We start from the raw sequence: 24,068 nt of genomic DNA, 5'->3' as shown, positions 1-24,068 counted from the left end.
AACAATAGTTTTTTGGGCCAATTTGACAATAGTTTTTAATTAAATTTTATACATTTATCATTTGCAATATTAAATAAATAACAAAAAACATTTATAATACAATTTCACAAGTATGAATCTCCAAATCGACCTAGCTCATGAAAAAAATTATGTTTTTTTGCAAGATGGCTAACGGATTTTTATCCATGATATAAGTCAACACAACTCATATTTACAATAAAAAATAAAATATGAATAAAATAATAATGACACGGAAGATGACTGTTTTTTTCCAAATGGGTTGGATATCAATATATTTTGATTATTTTCAACTTGCTCAAGGAACGCCTGAGCCCAGCTTCCCAAAAAAAAAAAGTAACGCCCGAGCCCACCAACATTAAATAATGCACATGGTTGCTTGGACTTTACTTACAAATCGAATCTTGAAAACAAATCATTTTTTCTCTGTTAATTAAATAAATAAATGCATAAAAACCAAAACCCGTCACCATAAGCCTATTAGGGCGTGACACGTGTATGATTCCGTCACATAGTTGGGCGTTGCTTTCAAAAATAAACTAATAATTTAGACTCCATAATGATCGTTAAAATGGAGTGGTAGTTTGCTATCAATGTCAAACATTTCTTACAACACACTCATTTACATCATATACAAAAAAAGTAAGCATATCGTGAGATTGTGTTGCGGATTTATATACGTAAAACGAACAACTTAATCATATTTGTAGTGAAACGTAATCCACGTAACTCGTTTCTCACCAGTGAAAACCTCTCATTTTCACCCATTGAACATCTTCCTTCTTTAATCGATATATATTTATGTCAGAGTGAAATATAATGTAGAACAAGTGATGGATTCAATATATCAGAAGCATGGATTCACATATCCAAAGTCAATGTTTACCAGTAAATTTGCGAATAACTTGCACAAAATACTAATACATTCAAATTGAGAGATCCTTGCAATCTTGAGTAACAAATAAAATAATGAGCAACAATCAAATAAGCAAGCTTCACTATAAGTCAAACTAACCTAAAAACCAATCCAATAGCACCAAAACTTTCAACACCAACACCCTAAACATATACAACTTGGGAGCAACTCTGAGAGTAAAAACAACAGCATGCTTTTCATCAGCTATGAGCACAAGACACTAGAACTGGTTGTGAGTTTTTATTGTTATTGCTTCAATATATTAAGCTTGAAAACGATGATGTGAGCATGTACGGGATGTTTGTCAAAGGACCGCGTTGGCAAGCAAGCTCGTGAATGTCCTTCACAATGTCGAAAACTGCATTCGGTTGGGCGAGTTTTAGTGCGTTTTCCGACATTCTCTCGAGCTCATCCCTCTTCGTGCTGAACCATTCGGCCACAACTCTTGCTGTTTCTTTCGAGCTTCTTGTGAAGATTCCTGCCCCGTTATCAACTACATAAGGAACATTCCCTTTCTCCTGTAATAGACAAAATGAACCAAGTATCATTAGTAAACTTCTGTTGCAGCGTGAACGAAGGAGCTTGTGCTACACACTCTCTAACATGATTCTATGAACTCTGCTGACAATTAATTCATATTCATCCTCGCGTAAAAATGATTGTATGAATTTGGTAGAAAAGTGTTATATGTCATGCATTCTTACAGTTCTTTTTTCAAACTCTTCCCACTAACCAATGTGGGGAAATGAGCATAACAAATGTTGTCTTCAAGAAAAAGGCGAAGGCGTGGGCATTGAACAAATGAGCATTAGGAACCCTTACTTGTCCGGGAATATAATCGTTAAGAATAATCGGAAGGCCCCTTATCAATGCTTCAGCAATTGTACCAGGTCCTGCCTGTAACATCCCAGAAACTCGTATAAAACTAGGCCTTAATTCTTGACTATTGCATTAGAAGATGCAGCCTAAATAACATATGGCGAAGGGTAAGAATAACATACTTTTGTGATAATGCAGTCACAAGCACCCATCCATTTCTCCATTTGCTTCTCAAATCCTCTAATCTACATTGAATGAAACGAGCACAACTTCTAAGTTTCTATTGCCAAGATTTGAGAAAATATTTCTCGTCATAAGAGACCTTCACTTTCTTTTGACAAAAAATGTAGGTTACCTTAACTGGGATCTTCCAGTCCATCGATTTTAACGTGGAGGCTAGATTTTCGTTACGACCACAAATGATTACTAGCTGTCCAATTGGCTTTTCGAGTTCTTTGTCAAACAGAGCCTCTCCGAGTGCCTTCCCAGTTTTCTTGACTGGTCCCATCCCTTCTCCACCTCCCATTAGTAAAACGGCTGGCAGATCTGGATCCATCTCGAGTTCTACCCTCAAATCATCCTATATAGAACCAAGTAAATTTATTAATAAAATTACAACAGATGGAGCAATTTTTGCTAAAAACGGTTTCCTTACATCAAGGTTAATTCATTCACCTTGGAGAGAACTGCTCGACAAAAAGAAGGTCTTATTGGCAAGCCGAACACGCGAATTTGAGATTCTTCGAGGCCATCAAACAAAGCCCTCTTTGCTACCCCCTCCGAAGGACAATACAGCCGGTTGACTGATGGTTGAAACCTTTGTTGATAACGTGTTCGCTTATTAGAATGTGTTGTTATGAGTGAGTTCGTTTGATGTTTCAAGAAAAATTTCAATGAAATTGTTTTTTACCAGGTGCGGTGACATGTGTTTAGGTCAGTGATGACGGTAACGAAAACGACTTTCTTTTGTAAGCCTTGCCATTTCAACACCCACAAAGGAATATGCTGCATAAGAGGATGAACGCTGATGATGATATCCGGTTTGTATTCCATTAGGCCAGCTTCGACCTCCCTACACAACACAAAATTGAATTAAATGAAGCAAACGGATACGAGTTATTCAATGAAACATCTCGTACTTCAGCACAATGTTACTAAATAATCCAGACTTTAAAATAAAGGAGGAAAAAATCGCTCTACTTTGCATAAAAGGCGGCAATGGCAGCAAGATATAGGGAGTGTATCCATCTAGGAGACGTGCTATGAAACGCAACATTCCAGATCTGAACATGTTTAACCATGAACTTGTACTGCCCCTCCATGTCGTTTAATGGCCATCCTGTGTACTCCTTCCAGACATCCTTAACAAAAATCTGTAACACAAATGACATAAGGAACTGGACATCAAGAACTTATATCCTAAAAGAATGGATTTTAACACGCAACTTTTTAATCAGACTACTCATGTTAAACAAAAATCAGAATTCATATCCTCAATGACATAGGAACTGGACATCAAGAATTTATATCCTAAACTGGGAAATAAAGATTAAAACGACGGTGGCAACACATGATACAAAGAAACAAGAACATTCGCTGAATAAAGTTGTAATTAACCAAGTTAAATTAACACAAAATTTCAATATCATGGCTTCATTGAATTCCTTTGATCAATTAATTTGAACTTAAAATATCATAAAATTTTAGCTCGAAATATTAAAGCATAATTATGCAGATATGGTAGCGGAAACAGCATCAAGCTTGCTCGATGTTTACCCTGTATTCGTCCCCATACTCGAGCTGGAATGCATCACGAATGGCTTCCGCAGAAGCTCGGTGGCCACCACCCGTATCGCTCATCAGAATCAGCACATTTTTGGTTCTCTCAGCCCCAATCTGCTCCATTTCCATGGTCCCGTCTTCGTCTTCAAAGGCGTACATGCACCTCTTCTGGCTGCTCCCACCACCAAATCCATAGGCCCCGACTCTTTCAATTACGTTGTTTATAGAATTCCTCGGTGACGCCGTCTTCGCCGCCATATGTATCTATATATACGAATGTATATATAGATGGAAGAGGAATCCTGCAAATAAAAAAAAATCCACTATATACAGATCAGAACCAACTCAGCAAAATACAAAGGAAAAAACAATGAAAGAAAAAACCCAGAGACCAAATATTGATTCTTGAACAATGATGTAAAATTGGAGTGATTAATTTGTCCCCCTTATCACCACCCAGAAGAGGGAAACCATCTGCACCACAAAAGGAAAGATTTTCTTGACATTATAATGAACATCACACAGAAAATGCATGCAAGAATGGATCTTGAAGCAATCAAGCAGACGAAAACAAGGAAAAGAAAAGAAAAAGCCCACTCACAAGCTTCTATTGCGTCAAGAAATTAAAGAATGGTGGCACAAAATCAAACAAAACGAACAACAACACACACGCATACCTAAACAAAAAACTTAGAAAATCAAGAATCCAGCGCCTTTAATGATTTCCCCTCCCGAAAGGGTTGCTCCCGTATGACAGAGAGGATGTTGAGAAATCAGGAGAGGTGAGAATGAGAGTCGGCACAAGGCTGGCTCTGTCTTCTTTTCTCCTGTAAATAAGGAGAGAGATTTCTTGATTCCGGAATTATGCATCGGAATAAATTTGAGTGATTTTGCAGCCGTCGGATCAACAAGTTGACAGTTGTTTTAGGAATGTGCGGATGAACAGATTCGGATCTTCCTGAGTGGCAACCATGTGTGGGGACATCCTACAGTTGTTTTTGACATGGCTTTCGTTGTCCCTACATGGAAGGGGGTCTCCTTATTACCATTGGCTAAATCATCGATTTTATAATATTTTCTACATGGCATTGATTAGCCTACTTGCTTACTTGTTTATCAATTTTTTTAAAAAAAAAAATCGATTAATTCGATGAAATGAAGTGGTCTTATGTCAGTTTTGTTTTGTTTGATATCATGAAAATAAAAATATGTCGACTCAATTATGGAAAATTTGATTCGATCTATAAACAAACTCACAAAATGCTTATTCTTTCTTTAAAAAAAATGCTTATTCTTAATTATTTCCGTTGCCAAGAAAATAATCAAGTTGACTTGAGCCAAGATCTCATGTTATTTCTACAATCATATAAAATGTACTTTTAATAGACATTCCAATTAGCTCAAATCTTGTTTTTTCACTTGGAATTTAAATTTGGATCTCAATAATTTAAATTTGATTCTAATTAAACAAATATTCGGTCCGTTTTAAGGCATAAATGAAGGGAGCCAACGAAGATCTTCGCCTAGATTACTTTTATGTTTTTTTTTTGTATGATCCACAGTTATAATATATATATATATATATATATATATATATATATATATTAATGTAGTGATTTTTTTTATTATAGCATGTGTGGAGAAATTAAAACTCCAACATTATTATTATTCAAGAGTCAAATATGGCTACTAGCTTCCTAAGCTTGGAAACATCTAAAGCTGGTCAAAGGCATATTCCACCGAGTTATAGGGGCACTAGCATCCAAGAGTGAGCTTGGTACAACAAAATATTTTCTCATAATATATACATGATCAATTGGTATTTTTATGGGGCGATCTATTTTATTTTATTCGTAGATAAAGTCTTGATTTAAATCGAATATGATTGCATGCTTAGTTGCTAACTGAGAAACTAATTAAGATGGCCGAACATTTTATTTCCGCATCTTGAAATTATTTTTACACACTTTTTTGAGATGTTAAAGTTAATTTATAAATTGTTTTAAAAGGACTTATAGTTGAGTCAAACATTATAGAACACATATCATCTTTCCCTTAGATCGTAGGAATCATATTTTTAAGAAAATTTAGTATTCAATATTGTCAGTTCATCTAACATTTAACACGAATTAACATTCTTCACGGATTATTTTACTTTTTGTTTCATAAAGAATCACCCTCAAACGTGAAAGGGCAATTCTCCATTATCCATTAGTCAATTCAACAAGTACTACTTTATCTTCAAGTGTAATTTGTATAGGTGTGAAAGTCATCTAAAAAAAGGGGGACCTTCACCAAATGGTCAATTCGATTATTACTTATGTACCTAATGAGATATCAAATGACAAACAACTATAAACCAAAGTCCAAAAAATATAGTACAAGAGTAAGTGGCATTTTGGTCATTTCACCCAATCCATACTGATGTCGACTGATTGATTACAAATCTGATGTGCCGGGATTGATAGTTATATATCGTGCCAAACTTCATCGCACAACTTCAATAAATCGATTTATATATGCTATCGAAAGTAGCAAGCATACAACAAAATCTAGTCTTTTTCCGTTTCTTTGTGAATGGGACGACGAAAAATGTGTGATATTGATACATACATTGGGTCACTATACGTAGACAACATAATAATTTATAATTTTAGTATTTTTACAATTATTTAAGACAAACATTGGGTAAAACAAAGACGTGTAATCAACTAATGCACAGTTTTTTGTAGGAAATCATAAAATATGAAATTTTAATGCAGTAAGATAGAATATAATCAACACAATAGATGATTATTTTTTTATTTGGGAAGTGATGAATAATTATATAACGAAAAATATGTTTTCGAATGTCTCTGCTTGTTTATATTTCTGAAAAGAAAAAAATATTTGTCACATAAATAAGTGTTATAAATGGGAACAATAATTGAATGCATGATTAATAATTATTTGCAATGGCAGTGTGGGAGAGGCAGCCAATACAGTTGAAATTCACATTAAAAAAATGAAAATTGTATGAAATCCATAAATACCGATAACAAAAAGTATGGGCACATATTACATATGTGGTAGTGGCTATTAGTATTTATCATTGATCGAGTGCTTCTCCTATTTAACTAGTCTTCCTCTCTTCCATTCACAAACTACTAAAGATCTCAAAAACAAGAAAATAATATCCGGATTTTATCTTTTTTTTTATTTAAAGTGTAATTTTCATGGGACATGCTGAAATATTGCAAGAAACCATCTCGGCAATGCCGATTATTCCGAGATTAGATCGCCTCGATCGAATGGTGCGTGTGTGTTCGTGTCTATATATAGTTCTTGATTTTCATGTGCTAAGCCTTGTTTAGTTTATATACATTGTTGGTGAAAATTTGTGAAGAAAAAGTAAATATTTGTTTGCTTTTTTATTAAATGCATATATTTGTATGTAGCTGCAACTTTTAGAAGGGAAGCATAGCTTATCAAGAAGGGAGTTTAGTGCAAATATATGTGAGAAAAAAGAATTAGAAGAAAACGAATGCAAGTCACTGTGCGCAGCTGTAGATGAAGTCCAACACAAAGGCACTATAATGGAGCGGCTAGCCATGCTCGAGAATCGTTTGTTGCAGGTACTACTTACTAGCTAATTTTCACTTGTCAATTTATATTAAGCAACTAGCTCTCTTTGTACATGTGTCGCGTGCATGTCAAGTCGAATTTTTTTAGAAAAATATTCTTTTTTAAAAAAAAAATTAAATGTTTATAATTTATAATAAGTTTGTTAGATTTTTTTTTTCATAATTTGATTTTAATTACAAATATTGTAGGAGCATTGCAGCAATTAGAAATAATTTTGGGTTATTTTTATAATTTTGTGGATTTGTTTTATAATTTAAAGTTTGGACTATCAAGAGACCACTATTTTCTATGATACATTGAAATAATTCTTTAGATATAAAAATTATGATAGAGTAATAAGTAACCAAGAAAATATGATTTTGCTAATTTTAAATACTTTAGAACCTTCATGCTCATCTAATACAAGTCTCGGATCGAAACCAGTAGTTTAAAAATTTCGATCTTGGAGCATGTTTAGGACTTGTTATAATTTTCGAATTTCGTATGTAATAGAATGACATTTAAAATGTAATGAATGTGGTGTGTACAAGCATAGTAAATCATTAAAATCCATGAACTGGGGACTGATATTGGGCAAGTGTTCCTACATTTTATGAAAATCAACAAAATTAACGAAAGAAAACTCAATACTTTTTTATGAAAAGCCAAATTATATTGGATTCTCAAATTAAGGATATAAATGCAAGTAAATATATTTCAAAAATGAAAATATACGATTCATATAATGTATAAATCGAGGTTAATTAATCCAGTTGAGCTTGGAAATGGAGGAAGGGAATACATCAAAGTCGTCATCTTCTTCAATGCTTCTTCATAACATTGGTAAAGAATCTGATCAGAATGAGAATGAATTGTTGGCAATCGTTCCGCGAGAAACTAAGGATGAACACATACCCCAACCACAAGTAAGAGACTCTTTGTTTGTTATCTTTCAAGCAACATGTGTTTGTTTTTATTTAATTTTTATGTATTTAATCTTTAAAATTTTTATGCATGCATTTTTGCAGGACGGAGATTCATTTTCAATAGGAGACTTTGTGACAAAAAGAGCGTATCAACAGAAGAAAAGAAGACAGAAAAAGATGCCAAACAAAAAGTGGTTTGGATTGCTCCAATTCCGACTTAGATGCTAATAACATATATGGATTCTCCTAAATAAGTATCTTATTTATTCTACAACATTTATGTCAATTTTTCTTCTTTTGTTCTTCCTGCGTGCGGATTTTTTCATATGAACTCAAATTCAAAACATCAATGAATCACACAGATTAGGTTGCTTGAGTATCATTATTGTAAGCAAATTAACATTGAAAGCTAAATACATCTAATCAATGTTGAAGACTCCATAAAAGCTGGAAACCAGTATAAGACAGCACAAAATCTGGAAATACTTGCACCTAACCATATTACAGATAAAAGAGTTGATGTTAGAAAACATGTACGCTTGCTCTTATCCAGCTATTTAGGCATGGCCAATTATGACTGGCGTTTGCATATTGGACAAGGTGGATCCTGCATGTCTTCGGGGATCGTTTTCAGTTCCAGGCAGTCGGCGTGATAAACATGGCCACAAACAAGAACACCAACAACTGAGAGCTCATGACTGGACGAGTTAGAGTTGTCAAAATTGAAGGACTTCTTCTTCAAACGCTTCTGGCATATCCCACATTCCATTTTTCTCATATAGGTGGATTCTGCATTGGATGTCAACGAGCTTGCCCGAATTCTCTTGAGTTTATGGAACATCAGCTCCCTACATTCTGAGAATTGAAAATTTATTAAAATTAAATAAATATTGTGAGGGGAGAGGCAAGATTAGCTAACATATGAGAGACAGGGCGTGAGCTGGGATGAGGGGGCCAGACGAGGCACCTAATATATTTCAGGTCAAATTTAAAGTTGTAAAAATAATTGCAGACACAATTTAAATTTTTTTCCTGATGAACGATTGATCGCCCACTAACCCTGGCCTCCATAGAAGTTCTTGTGGTTCATGCGAGCCAAAGATGCCATCTTTTCATCTAAATACTCGTAAAGTTGAAGTACACGGTTATCTCGAAGTGATTAAGAGTGTATCCATCCATGTATTGAAAACTAGAATGGTCCTTACTAGCCAGTTTATAGGATAACTTCGCGGTATCATATCCGGGAGTACCCTTCCAATTAGACGGAGATGCATTGGCATGGTCAATCAAACCTCGCCTAGAATAATTGTGATCCAAGTGATTACGAGAATGTCTCAATAATATTCCATGGCTAGCACCATGATTTTGAGGATATTGGCGGCCTCGTGGTCTTGTAAGAGAACTTCCCGTAACATCCATGATGGATGGTGCATGCTGAGGAGCACTGGTTTCTGGTCGGTCGGAAAATTTCTGCAGTGAATAAATTCCAAATGAGAGAGAGAGAGAGAGAGAGAGAGAGATGAGGTAGCAAATTTTTGGAATATGATAAGCGAAACCTGTTTCAGCTGACGTTCTTCGTGATGTTGCATTAGATCTGCAGCTCACAAAAGAAAATAAAATAAAATTTCAACCGATCATCCACAAATTTATTGCAGTGCCTCACTGAGCACGAATCTTACCAAATAACAAAATATGAAATAAATGCAACCATACATTGTAGTACGCGGAGGATCGCTAAGGAGGTTGATTAAAAGTATCTAAATTGATCACCTTTACAGCAAAATGTGAAATTTAAAACGTCATCACGCCAGGGTTGATGAAATAAAAAAAGTTGCAGTTCAGTTCATAGAATGTGTGAGGACCCAGAAAGTTTGTTTCAATGATATAATTTGACTAAACGACAACAAAAAAAATGGCAAAGAAGAGAAGCGGTAAAGACAATTGACGGCTGAGACAAGTATCCAGTAAATACAAGAATCAGGTCGGAAGGAGAACTGGTTACCAGCAAAAAATTTGGTGAAGACAAGAAGTGGGCAGGGGGGGAACCCAGATTTTTTATTATACATGCAGACTACTCACTTGATGTGCCGTGCTAGCAAATATTAAATATTCTGTATGTAATAGCAAGTTAAGATGCTACAGGATTCTGTGTAGAGCTTAAATGAAGAAATCCCCTGATACTCGAGATTCTGTTCGGAAGAATAAGTGATTCTTTTATTTGTAATATAGGACTTTTCTCATATAAATATATAGGACTTATTGTTGTGTTCTGCTGATCCACTTTGCTCCAATTACATACTCGTTCCATTAGAGTAAATCCACGCTGCCTCAGCAGGAAAGCTTTTGTTGATTGATAAATTTTGTCCGTGAAACTTATGTTCAAGTGATATTACTGTCGGAAATGAGAAATGTAAAATTCCAATTTCTGATCCTCACTCCTGTCCTAATAGTTCTAAATATGTTGAGAACCTTGAAATCAGAAACGATAGCAAGTGGCAACTACATTTATCATTCGGAATTCCAAGTTTCGGACAAGTAAAATGAATGAAAGTTCTAAACTCGCATTTCCTTGAGAGTGGAGACAAAATGCAAATAACTCATCCTCAGCCCTTAAAAATAACTATGTTTGCTCTTCAGCCATATTCAGTTGTCTTGGAACCTTATCCACTATGCTCGAACATGTTCAAGAAACCTGACACGAACATCTAATTACTTATAGCTGATAGTGATGTATCGGAATTTTTTCAAACAAACTCCTTGTTTGAATCGAAAATTCCGTCCTAACATTTGAGGGATAATGACGGGCTTTGGAGGCCTACAGATTAATAACGGCTTACCAACTAAAATTCTACATCAATAGATAAAGAATACATAAACTTCAAAAGGTTACCATCGCACAAACAAATATACTACACATTCATTATTCTCTGGTCCCCTGACTGAGCACAGTAGGTATTAACCTAAGATTAGACACTCCCAGACTCCCAGTGCCAACCTAACATGTATCTTTCTTAAACATCGTTCATAGACTATTCGGCATGATTGCAGTCTATTCCATGTAGCAGTAGTTGCTCGAGATATTATAAGTATTAATTTCACATCAGTTAAGAGACACACAATATTTCAAACCCACAAATGGCAATCCAAGACAAATAGTCAACCAAACAAACTCAAAACCCCCATCAAATAAAAAACCACTCCAATATTACCATCATTTTATCATCTGACGCAGCAACTATTCCTATTAGACACCTCTCATTGCAGTAATTTGTTCTGTATTGCGTAAAGTGGATTACTTTGAGAAGATTATAAATCTCATCCGTAATAATACAACTCGTCTTTAAAAAAATATATAGTATTTTCTACAATCACCAGCATTAACAGTAACAAACAATTCAGAATTACAAAAAAAATAAATCATCCACGATAGTATAATCGCACCACAAGTTATGAAGAGGGTGCGAAAAACAAAACCCAAAACACATCGAGGGCAAAAAAAAAAAAAAAGAAACTAAAATTTCCGAGCAAATCACAAAAGTACCTGACGGTGGCGGCGTTTTATTAATATCTTCCCCTCTCTTCCTTTTTCCCATCAAATAATCCCCGAAAAAAAGAACTAAATAAAGAAAGAAACGAATGTCCGAGAATTTTCTCCAAAGTGACGAATTTCAGGAGATTCGAGGGGTGGAAAAATGGCAGAAATGGAGGGTTTTGGGTGGAAAGTGGTTTAAAGAAGAAGGGCGTAGCAAAAATTGTGCAGTGGCTAGCGGAGCGGAGTGAAGGTGTAAATACACAAATACAACACTCACCAAAATTAACAGCACCTGCCCTGGAGGTTCCGCTTCCTCCGGGGCCAAAAAAAAAAAAAAACTTGTTTAAATTTCCCCTAAATAATTTACCAAATTTATATTATTTAGTGAATCAAAAGATGTATATACATATTATGTAGAAGTTCTAAATGAGAGACTCCGGCTAAGTTGAGTCGCCCAGCTAGTTGATTTAGGTTGGCAATTTCTCGACCAATCAGATGACAAATCAGTCCGTCCCACTCGCCTTATGGTGGGCTATATTGGGTTCCGGACTGACACGCCCTAATCCGTCAAATAACGAGTAGATGAGTCGGATTGACCTTGTTACTTAAGATAAGTGGATTAGATGAACGGATTGTGGGCATCACCGTCCTGCTAGATCGTCTCGATATCTTTGGCAGTAATAACAAGTTCAATAAAAGATATTTCATATTGTATGACAACTATTCTAGGCAGAAGTTTAGGACTTTGGAAATGCCATGAATTGATTAATTTGATTTTATAATGGATTTCAATTGTAAAAATCATAACATGTCATAATGGATTTCAATTGTAAAAATCATAACAGGTAAGTGTAAAACATGACATATAAAATATAGTGAAAACAAATATCGATAACCCGTTTTAGAATTAATGTATCTGGGTAGCTAAATTTAATTTTTCAGAAACTAAAATCACATTAATTTTGATGTTTGGATGAAAAGGTTGTTTTACAGATACTTTAGCCCATCCGTTGGTGTTTTTGTAGTCGTGTAAGAGCAAAGCCCAATAAGTATTTCCGGATAGGTCAAATTGTTGGGCAAAATCAATCTCAATAAGTCTGGACTACGCTGCGCTAGAGAATGAACTATTTATATATTCAGACCCAAGATATTTGAGTCGAACATAATAAATGAATCCGGATCCATTTACAATATATATATATATATATATATATATATATATATATATATAGAAATGATACCCTGCACCCTAGGTGTGCAGGGTAACATGAGTACCGCATACGTGGCGGTCCATGATTGGTCAGCCAGTTTTTGTAAAAAACAATTGTGTGGTTGTGGGCGCGCCACGTAGGCAGGTGCCCACAGGTGTGCAGGGTATCATTACTCATATATATATATATATATATATATATATAGAGTTCTTTTATGGTGCCCAACACTATATGCCAACTTCATGCCCAACATGTACAAGTCAACTCATCTATTGTACCGGTCAACTCATCTATTGTACATGGTGGGCATGAAGTGGGTATATAATGTTGGGCACCATAAAAGAACTCATATATATATATATAGTTTTGTTATGCTGCCCACCAATCGTGCCAACTTTTGAGCCCACCATGTATAATAGTTGAGTGTTTTATACATGATGGGCACAGAGGTTGGCACGGTTGATGGACAGCATAGCAAAACTATATATTAGTGTGTATACACACACATATGTATATGTGAGTTTTGATATTATGAACAACCATCATGGGCATCTGCATGAGCAACCGCTAATGTGAAACCTTGTACATACAATTAGTGATTATCACGTCAGTTGTTGTTCATGTATGTGCACATGGTGGTTGTTCATGATATTAAAAATATGTGTGTTTTAGTGTGTATATATATATATATGTTTGCGTACGTCAAACTCTTACGAGTCAGTTTCACAAGTTAATTTTATGAGAAATATCTCATATTTGACAAGATGCATGAACAGATTGATTTGTATCACATATATAAATTTGTAACACTTTCTTATACGAAATATACTCTTATTATTGTATATAATTGTGAAGTATATATGCAAAGATGATGGTTGTGTTTATACACAAATAATTTAAATAGCACGAAACTGAAAACAAGTTTGCAAAATTGGATGCAACTAATATTTTACTATATTTATTTCAAAATCTTGGTGGAGTAAATATTCTAAATAAAATCATTATTTACATAAAATAAAAATAAAAAATATTAAAAAAAAATATGAGGAATCCCAATTTTGATTGATTATTCTCCCCTTTTCCACACTTTCATGGGACATTATTTTTGGAATAAATCGAAAGGATGAGGAAGAATTTTTCCAACTTTTGATCACCAAAGATATATATATATATATACAGAGTTCTTTTACGGTGCCCAATACTATATGCTCATTTCATGCCCACCATGTACAAGTCAACTCATCTATTGTACCGGTCAACTCATCTATTATACATGGTGGACATGAAGTGAACATATAATGTTAGGCACCATAACAGAACTCATATATATATATATATATTTATATATATATATCACTTGATTCTACACACACAAATTTATATAAACTTTAAATAATTTTTATCAACTTTTTACTATCTTTCGAACATTATAATTTGATTTCATCGACAAAATTCAATTAATCACCCGCTAATAATAATTTTCGACCCAAACATGATTGGATTATCTAGAGCATTTATTTGTATGCAAAGCTTTTTGGCAAAGTGGAGAACATTTTCCTTTTCAATATTCTTCCTTTTTTAAAGTATTAAAAGTCCCGTCGGTTCAATTATTTTCTTCCCTTCACCAATCGATAAGCAGTCTATTTGCAAGGGGATATTCTTTTTACGGGCTTTGTGTGAAACACCGAAAAAGTTCAAATTTTTTGACCTTATTATATTACACTTTTATGTGTGTATATAATATATATCTATATATATATATATATATAGATTTAAAGTTTCATATATATATATATATACAGTCATGATCCACTGCACACCAGTGTACAGGGATTTTGTGTGCACCGCGGGATGTTCGCGCAAACATCTAAAAAAAATCAGATGTTCGCGAGAACATCTCAGATGTTCACGCGAACATCACAGGGTGCACACAAAATCCCTACACACTGGTGTGCATGGGAACAAGATTATATATATATATATATATATATATATATATGAAACTTTAAATCTATCTTTTGATTGCAATTAATTACTATTTTTCACTAATCTTGTCTTGGACTCGTCGAAACTATAAAAGTATATACCTATGTACTTTTGGAAATGAATATAATATAAAAAACGTTTTTAAAAAAATGAAAAAAGAAAAAAGTTCTTTCAGCATTTACTCAAATTTTTTCCCGAATAAAAGGAATCAAACTGGAAATAGAATAAAACTCCACCCGACTTTTAAAAATATATTGGCTTTAACCAAAGAAAAGGAAAAAAAAAAAAAAAAAAGGGTTGATGCTGGTGAAGGGACCAAATTTATTATGCCTACACAATATAAAGTCACTATCGGGATTTCGCTTGACCTATTTTGGGTTATTATTTCAAATTTTTAAATTTTATAATAAATCTATAATCCCCCCAAAATTGCATTAATGTAAAGTTCGCGTGACCTCCACTTACCTTTTCCTCGCACAAATCAGATTATTTGGAAGGAATAGTTACATTTAACTAGAAAGCTATAAAATATGTTGCAAAGATTGTTGTTACAAAAGACTACAATTATACCAGCATCAATGGTTATATATATATATCGATATATTCATATATATCTTCAACGAAATGATCTTACAAACCACATAACCCCAAAAGCATTTAATCTAATTTCAATAAATTACCAAGACACAATGAAATGAGTTATATAAAGATTTTTATGAGACGATCTCACTCGTCAATGTTGTTAGATAGATCATTGATCCAACTCAATTTATGAAAAATAGTTATTTTTAAATCAAAAGTATTGTTTATAATTGCATATATGAGCTAGGTCTATAGATACATGAAATCGTTTTACATTATATCTATTCGATGAATTAATACGAGTGAAAGACGAATATGTTATTATATCTATGTGTATATAATATATATTTATATATATATATATGTAGTTATGAATAATATTTTCAATTTTCAGAATTTATCGCAAGTTTGAAGGTTAGTTATATATAAGATAGTGATGAAATGGCGGGTGACAACTACCGAGCTATGATTGCACATGATCTCCAACTTTGTTTTCTAATTACACCACAATATATATATACTATTAGTACATCGAAAAATGGTCAATTTTCTAGGAGTGATTGAATAAAATAAACTTGTATTTTTTGTTTTGTGCACACCAATACAAGTCATTTTGTTTGATGTACATCAGCCATACAAATTTGTTTGCATGTATGTATATCAACCTTCTATACACAACTTATTATATCAGAAACGAACAAGAAAACGAGAGAGAAAGGACTTGAAATTCGTAAAAATGAGTGTGGTCTATCCCTTGGAAATAGACCCACCAAAAGCCAGGAACCTCTCGAATTTTGGTAAATTTCTCCAATGTTATCTTCAAACTGAACCAAATTATTTAATATTTTTTTAAAAAAATATTAAATTATTTAATTGGGTAATATTATGTGGTCACTAGGCAAGATTCCGATGAATATCTCGTCTCCTTTGAGTGTTATTCCTTCACATTGGTTGAGATCTTTGGATCCCATTATCTTTCTAATGAAGAATATGCTTGCCCATGCATCCATATTTAATTCTATACCCAACTCTCTTGGGTCCAATTTCATTTTTAACGTTTATATATATATATATATGTATACATATCGATAGATATTTGGCATTGTTTGGTTTGATGTATTATTAATCTATGTATAACTTATCTCAATCAATTTCGTCTTATTTTCGTCATATAATTTATCTATTTATTAATTAATAAATTTACATCAATTAAATCAAATAAATTATAATCTATCCATCAAATCAAATAATGTATTAACTATTTTTTCTTATTTATTTTTAATTTACATTATATTTTTTATCTATGGATTACTTATCCTATCAAATATATTATTTTTGTACCCCCTTAAAAAGAAACTTATATGTGGTGGGATAATATACATGATTATATTATTATTAAGTTTGATCTTATTTATGCCTCACTTAATAAATACAAGATTAATAACCATTTAATAAAAACAGTTGTAGTTGAGACTTTGGACCCTCCTCGGGTCTTGCCTCAAAACGTCAAATTCAGCAGGAGTTTTGAGATTAGAAGCATTGTGAAAAGGATTATTTTCGGACGAAGGAAGCAAACCCATATAAAATTTCATTAATTATGTTTGAAATTTTGAAATAAACTATTTTTGGTTTTTAATGTACACAAATTGATCACAAAAATAATGAATATGGTTGTTCATATCTTGGCTCGAGTGACTTAGCTTGTTCTTATGCATTTATGCTAGTCTCACTATTTACTACAATGTTCGATATTCTTTGATGATGGTTGGTACTGGTTCTTTTGCTAGGATGAAATTTTCTACTTGATTTATTTTATTTTTTTAAAATTGTGCACAAACAAAAAAATGTACCAAATATATAAATGTATGCCTCTTAAAAATGTTTAAAGAAAAACACAAACGCCTGTTTAAAATGTTTTATCTATTGCTCATGGCTCCCAGATTTGGTGGGTTTTTAATACGAAATATTTCAAACTCTAATTTTCACTTTGGTATTTAATTTGATCTTTGCAAAACACCATAAATTAATTTGAAAAATGAAAAAAAATTATCCTTCTTAAATAATTGTTTGGTTACAAAAAGAAAACACTCATATTAATATACATAAATTTAATTTATAATTTTGATGTGATATTTGATTTTTTCACATGAAAATACCACACGAAAAAAAAAAGAATCAGTACCGCAGACACATATAAATATAGGTATGCAATTACTAGCTAGTATCATTTTATTTAACTCCAAAAATAACTATTTTAAAAAATATTATATATAAATTGTACAAATACGCAATACATGTATCGATGTATTAGTATATATTATCTTCGTCTCAATTATAATATGTTTGTTTTTAACCCACAGATCAAGAAAAAATTAAACAATGAAAAAATAAATTTACACATAAACTTTTTATTTTATTCATATTTAATTCATTCAAAAAATAATCGTGTTTTTATTTAATAAAATTATATTATATCAAATAAACCTTACTCATATAATCAAAACATAAAGAATATAATGCATCATGCGTGCCGAATGACTCATTTACGGATGTAGATAAAAGGAAAAAGCCATCTTGGGGAAATTTTGAACTCCTTGCCAAATTAAAATGAACAATTCAAAACTTTGTAAGATACACTTTTATTTGTTTTTGCGTATAAACGAAAATAATTTTTCATATAACTTCTTTTTTAAATCAAATTTTCCTTTTAACTTCAAAAGGCAAGTTTTGGCGAATTTGGGAAAGAACTGCCAGCTTAAAACTAAAGGATAAAATAAGAGATTGGTGCTTTATTAATTATTATCAATACAATATTATAATTTCTTAAATGTTGGCAGCTTTTTTTTTCAAATAAAATAAAATTTAGTAAGACACGGATAGTACTGTCTTGTTGGGTTGATTTGTATAATCTTAAATTTATAACATTTACATGATCTATGTGCAAATTACTTCGTTTGCTACAAAAGATATCTCGGCCTAATGACAAATAATGACGTCTTGAGATTCTCGTGATTTGAGTTCAAATTTTATTTATATAGACAATTAATTGATTATATAGATTTTTCTATCACCTCCACCGTAGATAGAATTAAAAAGAATGAGACATTTAGTTATTTAATATTATACAATAAACACAAAATATTACGTACATATAGTTGAAAGGACCCATATACTATCTAGCTTAACGGGGAGCAATTAATGAGATACATGACCACTGACAAGTGACAACTATGAAGCAGATATTAGTAGCAGCAAAATGCTTTATGAATAGTGCATCTCTTTTATTGGTGTAGCTAGTGACACAAACTTCTATTAGTCGAGAGGAGACATGGTTCGAACTCACATTAGAAGAAATAATCTCGATTGGTGATGTAACGAAAATAATAATAAAAAGCTTAATGAGTAGAGTACAAAAACCACAAAAGATTAACAACAATAGTAATAAAAGCTTAATTAATATAGTGCAAAAACCATAAAAAATTAATAAAGAAAGAGTGGTCGTTGGAATGAAAAATTATTAGTCTGATACATAGGGAGTATTTTTCCTCTATTTCAATATTGTTTTTTTTTTCGAAATCATTCCAATACTGTTAAATAATGTGAGTCTCAGGTATTTTGTTGAAAAATTATGTGTAAAGGTAGATAGGGGAATCATATTAATCTTAATACTAACGATCATTGCATATCCGATGTTTGTGGTCTGGGAAAAAAAAGGAAAAAATGATCAATATTTTTTTTACAACAATTTGTAATCTTTAATGATGAATAGAACTGTCACGAACATGGACGAATCCACATATGGGATGTGCTAGGCTATCGCACAGCCCTTTTTTGTTATATATATATATAGAGATTTGATCCCCCGCACCCTAGGGTGCGGGGAATCCGTGCACACCCCGACTCAAAAAAATTCCGATTCACTTGAAATTTTCACGGTAGGATCGTTTAAAAAATACGAATCCAACGATATATCATATGCTACAAATTTCAATCTCAATGGCCGGAATCGTGAAGATGACAAAAAACTGCACATTTAACCCCATTTCCGGCCATCTTCACGATTTCGGCCATCGAGATTGAAATTTGTAGCATATGATATACCGTTGGATTCGTATTTTTTAAACGATCCTACCGTGAAAATTTCAAGTGAATCGAAATTGTTTTGAGCACGGGTGTGCACGGATTCCCCGCACCCTAGGGTGCGGGGGATCAAATCTCTATATATATATATATATATATATAATTTTAAAATAATTATTAATATAGTAAATTTAAATTTTGTATGCTTGTTTTTTTATATTTTTTTATAAAATCAATTTTATGACTTCGGTCTCTTAAGTCTCAAATACAGATACAAACGAAATATATTTTTTGTTTCATATTAATTTCTAAAATTATAATAGTTGTGTGATATAAATGTATTGAAAAGTGATAATTTTCATGATTTGAGAGCAAAATATATTATTTGAATAATGAAATTATTCATCGTTGCATCAAAATAAATTGTAGTGGTTGGAAAAAATGAAAATTTTGAGTCTTACTTATTGTAGCATTACTCTAAATTCATGAAATTTTCAGATGAGTTTTAAAATATATAATGAATAAAATTTATTATGTATTTTTATCATAATATATAATTTATTATTTTAAGTTTAAGTGTACCCTAACTCAAATTCCTAGATTCGTCCCTGGTCACGAATTATAAATCGGTCTATCCATAGGCCATAACGACAGATACCCAACAAAAAAATGCAGGAGAAGAAATAACAAATTTTACCAAAAAGTGTATCAATTGACCGATTTTCTAGTATGAAATAAATAAGAAGTGATAAAATCAGATGAAAAAAAAACGGGGAGTATGATTGTATGAAGTTAGGTAGGTAAAGGTACTTTTGGAGGGTTTAATGCATACGACCCCCTTGTAAATATTCTAATTGGCTCATAACCCTTCGTATTATTTTAAGTGGCTCCACGGTCCTCGCGTATTTGAAATATTAGCTCACGTGCCCCATGCTCAATTATAATATGTTTTTAATATATCTTAATTATGAATTGACAAATATACCCCGGTAATATAATGTGTATATGCTTTAATATTCAGGCATTGATTACCCTTATTCAAACTCTTCCCCAATTTCACCCGACAAATTCTCACGCAAAAACCCAAAACTCGAACCAGATCTTGGAACAAATATATTCGTTGATGGGATTCTGAATTTGAAGTTGGAAGTGTGATGGACTAGGTAATCTTCCATTTCTTATTCTTACAAACAGTACATTATGGAATCATCAGTTAATTTTGAGATGTGGGTTGGTGGTTTGTTTAAGATCCAAAGCGAGCCCGGAAAGCCAAAAATAGTTATGTTGGGGGGGCTTAAGCATGAATTTAAAAAGGTTGACTTTGATAGGTTTAACTACAACAATTTATATGATATGTACCGTTTGTGTGGTGGCAACAAGTTGAATGTGCGTTTTTTTTTAGAATTCCTGGGTATGTAATAGAATATGGGCTTACAGAGATATCTGGAGACAAGAAAGTTACTGAAATGTATGATTTTTACAAGAACTTAGAAACAGTTCCAATTTGGGTTGAGGATACCATGCCAGTTCCAGAAATGGTGATGGATCCTGATGGGAATGTTGTTCCTGCTAGTAAATTCATTCATTCAGGTCCAGTAGGCTACATTGAATATAGAAAAGAGTCTTCTAGTGGTTATTCATTCAATTCTCCTGATGAAAATCATTCTAGGTCTTGTCATGTGTCACCAGAACCTCAACCAAACTCCCCTGTTTTATCACAACCTCAACCAAACTCTCATGCTTTTGATTTAAATGCTCATGAAATACCCGAGGTGAATACATGCTCTGGTCATGCTCTTTCACCTCATAACTCTAGCCATGTAGAACATGAATTTGATTCATGTGATCAAGAAGATCATACAGATGTATCCCATAAAAATGGATTTAGTGACATTGATTAAGGTATTAGTGAGAGAAGTGAGTTTGATGACTCATCAGATGGAAATTACTCTATGTCAACTGAATATTATGAATCTTCTTACTCTTTTGAATCTGATGTAGAAATTAATAACATTGGAGTTGAAATTAATGATGTAAGAGAGGGAGGGACTAAGAAAAAAAGTAATGACAAAGGTAAGAGTAAGTTTTGTGAAAAAACAAATGATAAAGGCAAGAGTAAGGTAGGGGGAAAAAGGAAGGTGGGTGAGTGTCATGATGATTGGGATAGTGATAATGGTGAGGATGATGAGTTGGTAAGTCTTGATGGATCAGGAGATGAGGGCCCTAGGCATCCTACATACAGGGAGGGTCAAGATATGGAGAGATTTCAGCTTGTGGTTGGTATGAAGTTCAAGAATGCAAGTGAATTCAGAGAGGTTTTGAGGGACTACATGGTGAGACATGGATTTCTATTGGATTTTAAGAAAAATGAGTCCAAAAGAATAACTGATGTGTGCAAAAATGAATGTAGTTGGAGAATTCATGCTTCTTTAGTTATGGGTGGGCCTACATTTCAAATAAAAACAATTACTGGGGAACATTCATGTGCTAGAGTACGGGAAAACAAGTTTGCAAACTACAATTACTTGAGCAAAAGGATTGAGAAATTTGTCCAAAACAATCCTGACATAAATATTGATACTTCTGCAAATGGATCAACTGCTTCTGTGAAGGTGTATTCACATATGCTCAAAATTCGATTTTCATTTTGGATTCTTATCTTCTCATGTTCTATCTTCTAAAGCACTTTTTGTACATTAGAAAATGCAGAATTTGAATAGAAGAGTGCAAATGAGTCACTACAGTAGAGCAATGGCCAATGCAAGTGCAAGTGCAAGTGCAAGTGCAAGTGCAAATGCAAGTGCAAGGATCAGGACAAGTGCAAGTGCTTTGGGAGGGGCAAGTGCAAGTGCAAGGGCAGGTGCTAGTTCAATTGCAGGTGCAGGTGCAGGTGCAGGTGCAGGTGCAGCTGCCAATGCAGGAACTCAAGCAACAAGTGCAAATGTCGAGCACATGTTAGGACAAGTTCCAGTGCACATTCTGCAGAAAAATAGGGCATTTAGTTTGGTGTTTATCAGGAAATTTAGAGAAAATGTCCTCTAATTTAATGTTTTGTATTTTGGTTTAATGGAAATTGTTGAAAACTTTGAATCTAATGATAAAAACTTAAATATGATGTCTTTTGGTTTTGTTAAGTGTAATTGAGCTTCTGGTTTCTGAATTGTATTGAGATTGTATTGAGCTTCAGTCCTTTATTTTATATTGATAACACTAATGCAGTAAACAAAAACTTATCAACACAATAAACATAATTTTGATCTCATTCATAACCAAATACAGGAGCAAACAATCCATGACCAAATGCATACGATACTGGAATCTCCCATACTACACCAAAATTCTACTATAACTAAAACTCCAGTATTTAATACATCAAAGCACATGATAACTACCAATTACATGAACACACGATCACTTAGAAAGAAGGCCGATGAGCACAAGGAAAAGCAAGGCACAGGCAACCCAGGAAACATGCACATAACCAGTGACCGATGGATCTTGCATCAATGTTGGCTCCTTGGAGTTAGCTTCGCCATCTTCAGGAGCCTTGACTCTAGTTTCAGGACAACTGAAACTGCTGCAATTAGTCTCCCTTGATTCTTCTTCGCCACCATTTGGTACCAACGTATGTGTCTTGGGCTTGTACCATCCAAAGAACCCACAGTTGTTCAATGTACAACTATAATACAACATACATTTTGATTTTTTTCTCTCGGACATCACAACCTTAATTTCTGCTATCTTGTTGCAGGCACACAGTGGAGGAATCAGATACCTTAAGTCCAACATGGGCTTCTTGGTTGAATTAAATGGAGCTTTGGATTCCATGACTTTGACTGGTAAAGTGAGAATGAAGAAGAAAATGAAGGGAGATAAGAATAAAACCGAATAATTGATTAAAATAAATGAGGGGAGGGGCATTTTAGGAATTGAATATAAAAATATGGGTAACATACAAGCAACACCTGCATCTTACGCGCGTGCAAAACAAAAATGATGGATCGGGGACATGTGAGCTAATATTTCAAATACGCGAGGACCGTGGAGCCACTTAAAATAATACGAGGGGTTATGAGCCAATTAAAACATTTATAAGGGGGCCGTATGCATTAAACCCTACTTTTGGATGATAAAAAACTTCACGAGCGTGGTAAAAATTAACTACTACTAGTTGTTCAACTCTAATTAATTGTATGATAAATAGATAAAAATATATGTGATTTTTTATATTTTCAACAAGACAATTTAATTGCGACAGCCGACATAAAGTGTCAAATTTAACCACAGTAACATGTTTAATTAAATTAAAATAAAACAAATGTGATGATAATAATAATAATCATCAGAATATTTTTTAAAAAAAGTAATCACAAATCACAAGTATTAGAAGGATCAGTGGAGCATGAATTGTGTGGTAATTACCCAACTACGGGTCAGCGTTTATTTACCGAGTCAAATTAGGCGTAAATTTCGTTTAAGGAAACTTTTTACGGTTTTCACATCTCGTTTTCCTGCCATCCTTCTAAATTCATTTTATGTTAATAAAATATTATAACAATATAGTTTCTTAAATTATGAGAAAAAATTATTAAATATATACCAAAAAAAGAATT

At 33.1% G+C, this 24,068-nt stretch overlaps 3 protein-coding genes across 4 annotated transcripts; 1 reads left to right on the top strand and 2 right to left on the bottom strand.

The window, feature by feature from the left end:
• Positions 1 to 884: 884 nt before the first annotated feature.
• Positions 885 to 4,379, bottom strand: LOC140873112 (monogalactosyldiacylglycerol synthase 2, chloroplastic). The gene is made up of 9 exons (XM_073276092.1): positions 4,213 to 4,379; positions 3,530 to 3,837; positions 2,954 to 3,126; positions 2,664 to 2,825; positions 2,429 to 2,570; positions 2,109 to 2,333; positions 1,936 to 1,998; positions 1,757 to 1,831; positions 885 to 1,452 (listed from the first exon to the last, which is right to left on the bottom strand). The coding sequence occupies exons 2-9, from the start codon at positions 3,791 to 3,793 to the stop codon at positions 1,189 to 1,191; spliced, it is 1,368 nt and encodes a 455-aa protein (XP_073132193.1). The 5' UTR covers positions 3,794 to 3,837; positions 4,213 to 4,379; the 3' UTR covers positions 885 to 1,188.
• Positions 4,380 to 6,753: 2,374 nt separating this feature from the next.
• LOC140873121 (uncharacterized) lies at positions 6,754 to 8,292 on the top strand. The gene is made up of 4 exons (XM_073276100.1): positions 6,754 to 6,828; positions 6,973 to 7,149; positions 7,912 to 8,064; positions 8,167 to 8,292. The coding sequence occupies exons 1-4, from the start codon at positions 6,790 to 6,792 to the stop codon at positions 8,290 to 8,292; spliced, it is 495 nt and encodes a 164-aa protein (XP_073132201.1). The 5' UTR covers positions 6,754 to 6,789.
• Positions 8,293 to 8,410: 118 nt separating this feature from the next.
• Positions 8,411 to 11,898, bottom strand: LOC140873238 (uncharacterized). Of its 2 annotated transcripts, XM_073276293.1 has the most exons (5): positions 11,606 to 11,898; positions 9,621 to 9,658; positions 9,270 to 9,534; positions 9,124 to 9,180; positions 8,411 to 8,919 (listed from the first exon to the last, which is right to left on the bottom strand). In XM_073276293.1, exons 1-5 carry the CDS (start codon positions 11,655 to 11,657, stop codon positions 8,636 to 8,638), a joined length of 696 nt encoding a protein of 231 aa, XP_073132394.1. In that variant the 5' UTR covers positions 11,658 to 11,898; the 3' UTR covers positions 8,411 to 8,635. The 2 variants fall into 2 exon arrangements, with proteins under 2 accessions (XP_073132394.1, XP_073132395.1); XM_073276294.1 differs by lacking the exon at positions 9,124 to 9,180 and having other exon boundaries at positions 11,606 to 11,889.
• Positions 11,899 to 24,068: the final 12,170 nt, after the last annotated feature.

The sequence above is a fragment of the Henckelia pumila genome, unplaced genomic scaffold (genome assembly GCF_033568475.1).
Source record: "Henckelia pumila isolate YLH828 unplaced genomic scaffold, ASM3356847v2 CTG_525:::fragment_3, whole genome shotgun sequence".
NCBI classification, from domain to species: domain Eukaryota; kingdom Viridiplantae; phylum Streptophyta; class Magnoliopsida; order Lamiales; family Gesneriaceae; genus Henckelia; species Henckelia pumila.
This window is presented reverse-complemented; position numbering and strand designations above follow the sequence as displayed.